General features: G+C 42.2%; 1 protein-coding gene across 1 annotated transcript; it reads left to right on the plus strand.

Annotated features, from left to right (window-relative positions):
* Nucleotides 1–1,569: 1,569 nt before the first annotated feature.
* Nucleotides 1,570–3,180, plus strand: LOC129848683 (transmembrane protein 60-like). The gene is made up of 2 exons (XM_055915775.1): nt 1,570–1,715; nt 2,120–3,180. Exon 2 carries the CDS (start codon nt 2,192–2,194, stop codon nt 2,591–2,593), a length of 402 nt encoding a protein of 133 aa, XP_055771750.1. The 5' UTR covers nt 1,570–1,715; nt 2,120–2,191; the 3' UTR covers nt 2,594–3,180.
* The last annotated feature ends 3,177 nt before the right edge of the window (nt 3,181–6,357 follow it).

Below are 6,357 nucleotides of genomic sequence, written 5' to 3' on the forward strand. Positions count from 1 at the left end.
AACTCAAATAACCAAATTCAACTTAGCTCATTTCCAAAACATATGAAATTGTTTTGACTACAGAGGTAACAAAACTATACTTCAAATCTATGATACTCCCCCACTTAACAAACTACCTGACTAGTTTGGCCCAAGCTTGCTTTACAACATTAAAACCCATTCTGTCTGTCTGCAAACAGGCTCTCAAAGTACTTGATAGGAAACCCAATAGCTATAGAAAGCATGAGCTCCTGAGTTGAAAAAAATCTTATGCAATACACTGACGCCTATCTTGTATTCAAGATTCTAAATGTCCAGGCTCCCCCTCACTCAGTACTTTTGTTAAGCAGAAAACCCAAACCTCATGGCAGCAGATCCACAAGATCCGCCATGAGAGATGACTGTATAGTTCCCTTAAGGAAAAGCATCTTGAGTCAATCTGCTTTCAGTGTGAGAGCTTCCCATGTCTGGAATACCCTGCCATTAGACACACACAACTGTGATTAATGTGCACTGTCTCTTTAAAAATAAAAATAAACTCAAACTGCAGTCCACTTTAATGACCTGACAATGTTCCACGTAATGGAAACAGATTATAATGTTAGAATACATGAACTACCTGCTCAAATTCACTGGTGTTACCTAAACAATAAACCAAGAATCAATAATCATCAGAATACATTATCACAAAATGTTTCCTTATTCACACCTGAATCCCTTACAGCCCAACATATCCCAGCGCTCACAACCAACTCTCCTATTTTTTTAAAATCTTGCAATTTTCCACAACATCGTGCAGTAATGAGTGAACAGGGAGTACAGGAGGGGACTGAGCACGCACCCCTGAGGATCAGCGTGACGGATGTGTTGTTACCTACCCATACCACCTGAGGGCGGCCCGTCAGGAAGTCCAGGATCCAGTTGCAGAGGGAGGTGTTTAGTCCCATGGTCCTTGGCTTAGTGATGAGCTTTGAGGGCACTATGGTGTTGAATTCTGAGTTGCAGTCAATGAATAGCATTCTCACATAGATGTTCCTGCTGTCCAGGTGGGAAAGGGCAGTGTGGAGCGCAATAGAGATTGCAACATCTGCGTATGTAATCGTGTGTTTGCATGCATGTGTCTATGTTTGTGTTGCTTCACAGTACCTGCTGTTCCATAAGGAATGTTATTTTTTATCTCATTTTACTAGTTACGTGATGTGGAATAGAGTTCCATGTAGTTATGGCTCTATGTAGTACTGTGCGCCTCCCATAGTCTGTTCTGGACTTGGGGACTGTGAAAAGACCTCTGGTGGCATGCCCGAGCTAAGTGCCAGTACTACAAACAGACAGCTCGGTGCATTCAACATGTCAATACCTCTCACAGACACAAGTGCACAGTCTGAAACTAACCGCAGCTCTGCGTTGTGTTGCTGTCATTTATTTATAAAATCTGCTGGGGATATTTTTTTAGGAACTTTACGGTAAAGGCCCTGTTTCCTCAATACGTGATATTATGATTGACATTACATTGGTCCAATAGTTGGAAGAATAATATTATCAATAACCAATAGGTATTTATGTTGGGCGGGATCTTACCTTGCGTGCAAGTAAAGGAAATAAATCAGAAATCAGCTGTTCAAACTAGCTAATATTTACGAACGGTCATGTAGCTAATATTGATGATGGATTATCGAAAATTATTTAACGGTGGATACGGAGACAGAAACTCTGATCATCACTAAACACAACATCAGGTGGGTTTCGGCACCGCGTTGCGGTGTTTGCTAGAATAACTAACGTTAGCTATTTTAGCAAACGCCAGTAAACTTTAGCGAGCTAACTAGCCATTCTGAAAATGTTAATGTGTTTATCAGTCTTGCAAATAATGTTAGCTTATTAGCTAAACATTTCTATAAAAAAAATTCAAGCTAGTTGGTTAGTTTTCTATATGACATTTATAAGTAACGTTAGGCACAACTGGCTGCAGCTGTTAAAAATAACGTTCCTGTTGTGACGGCTAAGGCCTCGCAGAAGAACTTGTGACATTCTACATGTATAGGTCTGACTGTATCTAGACAGCTAGCTAACTCATGTGTGCCGTTTGAATGCACAATAACGGTGCATCATGGCTGTATTCTCTCTGACCCTTTCTTCTCAGGGGCCAGCAACCTCTATTTCCACTGTAGAAGTACTACCTGTGTCCCTGTGGAGCCACCATAGCTGAGACACAATGTCTCTCGCACAGAGAGTCCTCCTCACCTGGATCTTCACCCTGGCCTTCCTCATCATGCTCGTCCTCAAACTAGATGGCAAAGTCCACTGGAACTGGTTCCTCACCTTTCTACCCGTATGGATCTTCGACGGCATCCTCCTCCTCATGTTACTAGTCAAGATGGTCGCCAGGTGTAAAGCGGGCCACGAACCTCGTAACGGCTCCCAGGACCTGAAGAAGAAGGCCTGGTACCTGGCGTCCATGCTGCTGAAGCTGGGCTTCTGTCTGACGCTGTGCGCCCGGCTGGAGAAGCTTACCCATATCAAGCTCACCTTTGTGTGTATTCCTCTGTGGTGCATGTTGCTGGGAGCCATGGTGGAGCTGGGCTGTAACATCTTCCCCGAGAGGAGAGAGGCATGAGAGATGGATTGAGGAGAATGGAAAGGAGGAGGCAGAGAAGGCTGGAAGGAACACACACAAACCTACTTCTTTAGTGTGGATATTTTAGCTGTTTGCAAAATCACAAACTCTCTCCTTCATTTGTTATGACATGAAGTGTTATCCCCTTGTCCAAGCATTGCTCTCGTGCCAACAGTGTTGCTAATCAGAGAACAGATAAGAGACGGGGCCTTCAGGAGGTTATAGGACGGATGTAAATGGTACAGATCATATAGATGTCAGATAAACTAATACAATCTAGCAAAGACATGTCACATTGCTAGCGAAGGATTTCCAGACATTTTCCTTGACGTCAGCATCTTTTGTGCTGTGTTGTAGACTCTTTCATACTTTGTGGGACGACGAAAAATGATTGTGGTAGTGTTTGGAAGACGGGGCTCTTCCTATGTAAAGCCATTCAGTTTAAATGTAATCTACCTGTAGTGTTACTGTCTCCTTTTTCATTTTCAACATTTGAATAGTTCATTTTGACATCAATCTGCATGTTATTTATTATTTTCCTTTCAGTATTGTGTGAATAAATGGATGTCACTATTGTTCCAAACTAACACATGCTCTGATTCTGTTTATGGTGCCTTGTGAGCTGTTGACTCCAGCATCAGAGTAGATGAGCAGGCAAGTCTCCATGTACTACCAGCTGTATTGGGTAGATGGCAGTAGCAGCATGGTAGACTGTTGGCCTACTTGTGTTCAATGCAATCCTCGACGGTGCAATAATCAATGGCAGTTCTAATACTGGGCTGTTTGAGGATGCATCATAGAACTTTACAGCTTCCACAGACTGAACAGCCTCATTCCATGGACTCTCAGTTCAGTAAATGTGTACTGCTACTAACATAAAATATGTCTCTCAACCATGATGCATTTGGGGGGGATTTTTGAATCCCTCACTCTGAAAGGAGATATGTTCTCCATGCCTGCCCTTTTCATTTCTTTTTTTAAAGGACACATTTGTCCTGACATTCAAACACACAGAGTATACATAAACATCTTCCTCTTCCTCTCACACACAGAGCATACATAAACATCTTCCTCTCACACACACAGAGCATGCAGAAACATCTTCCTCGCCGGTCTGTGTGTCAGGGCTACACTCTCCCATTGGGCTGCCTCCCAAACCCTCTCCTCAGGTCCTTCTGTATGCCACACCCTTTTTGGATAGCCCCATAGGGCTCTGGTCAACAGTAGTGCACTAGAGAACAGGGTGCCGTTTGGGACACAACCTGTGACTGGACCAACAGTTTGAGGCTCGCCCATCACACTAGTCTGATTATTATCTGACATTCAAACCATGTGGTAGGGGCCAGGGCAGTCTGTCATAGCTTCTAGCGAGGTCTCTGTTGGGCTTGTACTGTCTGTCATAGCTTCTAGCGAGGTCTCTGTTGGGCTTGTACTGTCTGTCATAGCTTCTAGCGAGGTCTCTGTTGGGCTTGTACTGACTGTCATAGCTTCTAGCGAGGTCTCTGTTGGGCTTGTACTGTCTGTCATGGCTTCTAGCGAGGTCTCTGTTGGGCTTGTACTGTCTGTCATAGCTTCTAGCGAGGTCTCTGTTGGGCTTGTACTGTCTGTCATGGCTTCTAGCGAGGTCTCTGTTGGGCTTGTACTGTCTGTCATAGCTTCTAGCGAGGTCTCTGTTGGGCTTGTACTGCTACTGCACATCCTGATCAGCAGCTCTTTTCTGTGTTTCGTTTCCCAGCTCTCCTGTGTGTTTGTGTTCATTTCCCAGCGCGCCACGGCTATAATCTCACATACCAGAACTGCTGAGCTCATCGCCGCTGAGTGCAGTGTGTGGGCGGCTTGCATAACACACACAGACAGAAGTAGCAGAGGCCAGAAAGGTAATCCTGCTCTAGTGGATCCATGCTGCTGAAATGTGCTTCTGCAGATCACACACTGTACTGTCTCCACGCAGACATGCATCTTATTGGAGCCTGTTGTGCAGAAAGAAATCGCCTGTTTCTGATGAGCGGCAAGTTGAATCCCAAATATACACTCTTCTTGACTTAGTCCAACACGTCTCTATTGCAAAATGATACCTGTTAAATATAAGAGGGATGGTCTTATCAGTTTAATAAATTAGAACCTAAAAGGCCATGATGTCAGATTAGTCCTTTGAGTCAGATATGAACCATTGATCTACTGTATGTCTGTTGTCCATTGGAGCCCCATGATCAAACATCACTCATAACATAAACCTTTATTTTAAGGATCGGACCCTTTTTTTCAATTTTCACCTAAAATGACCCAAATCTAACTGCCTGTAGCTCAGGACCTGAATCAAGGATTCTTGGTACCATTTGAAACACTGAAGTTTGTGGAAATGTGAAATTAATGTAGGAGAATAACACAGATCTGGTAAAAGATAATACAAAGAAAAAAATATTTGTTTTCTTTGTTTCATCATCTTTGAAATGCAAGAGAAAGGCCATCATATTGCAATTTAGATGTTGGCCACTAGATGGCAGCAGTGTGTGCAAAGTATCAGATTGATCCAGTGAAGCATTGCAATACTGGACAATATTTTGTATCAAGTCTGCCCAAATGTGCCAAATTGATTCATTTAAGTACATAACTATAGAGAACATACAATAATTATATGGTAATACAAAATATAAAGTTGACACACTCCCAGGAATGTCATACATGATGGATCATTAGCTTATACACTAACTTTCACACATCTAGATGGGTGGACGGGGTGGGTGTGTAGCCATAGACAGCAGTGGGGACAAACTGTAGAACCTAGTTTCTACATTCTAACATAAAAATAGATTTTTTTTAAACGATGCTACATTTTATCTCTGGAACCCTCAGGATGACAAATCAGAGCAAGATTACTGAATGGAAGTCAATTATATACCTTCAGAGGTGAATGTATCAAACCAGTTGCCGTGATAAGTGTTTTGTTGTTGTGCACTCTCCTCAAACAATTGCGTGGTACTTTTTTACTGTAAAAGCTACTGTAAATTGGACAGTGCAGTTAGATTAACAAAAATTTAATCTTTCTGTCCCATATAAGACATGTCTATGTCCCGGGAAATTCTAGTTATGCTAATCACATTAGTGCAGGTTAGTTCAACCATCCCGGTATAGGGACACCGATCCCGTAGAGGTTTAAGAGGTCCATCTGGTGTCCACTGTAGCCCCATGATCAAACATCGTTACCCTTTATTAAGAGGTCCATATTTATGTAGAAATCACACTACAAGTTGTTCTCCTTACAAAAAGTTATTTACACTACAGTGCTGACAATTAAAATCGAACAAAAATGATGAAAACTAAAAGCTTCCTTGATATAAATAAGCCTCTGAGGGGGAACAAAAAACAGCCTGGAGTAATCCTTTAAAATGTCTCTCATCATCTTACAAAAAATATATATATGTTAATGTCAGCTCTAATAATAATCGATCTATAACCTAAAACTAAAATATATTATTTAAGGACCTGTATGTTTGTCAGACCTGCAGAGTACCAGTGTTTCTGGCCCTAAGTGCTTTGACAGTTCACAGATATTAGCCTGAGTCCCAGATCAGTTTATGCCTTCTTGCCAAGCCAACTCCAACTACGGTCAACAATGAGACAAGACAATACAAACTGATCTGGGACCAGGCTACACAGTTATGGACAGGCACTGAGGAATGTTACATTTGCAATGTATTCATTCGGTAACAGAACAGAGCAAGTGTGCATCATAAAAGGGTACCCTATTTCCTATATAGTGCACT

The sequence above is a fragment of the Salvelinus fontinalis genome, unplaced genomic scaffold (genome assembly GCF_029448725.1).
Source record: "Salvelinus fontinalis isolate EN_2023a unplaced genomic scaffold, ASM2944872v1 scaffold_1101, whole genome shotgun sequence".
NCBI classification, from domain to species: domain Eukaryota; kingdom Metazoa; phylum Chordata; class Actinopteri; order Salmoniformes; family Salmonidae; genus Salvelinus; species Salvelinus fontinalis.

Excerpts from the sequence above, each read along its gene's own strand:
- LOC129848683 (XM_055915775.1), top strand. The coding sequence starts at position 2,192 with ATGTCTCTCGCACAGAGAGTCCTCCTCACCTGGATCTTCACCCTGGCC.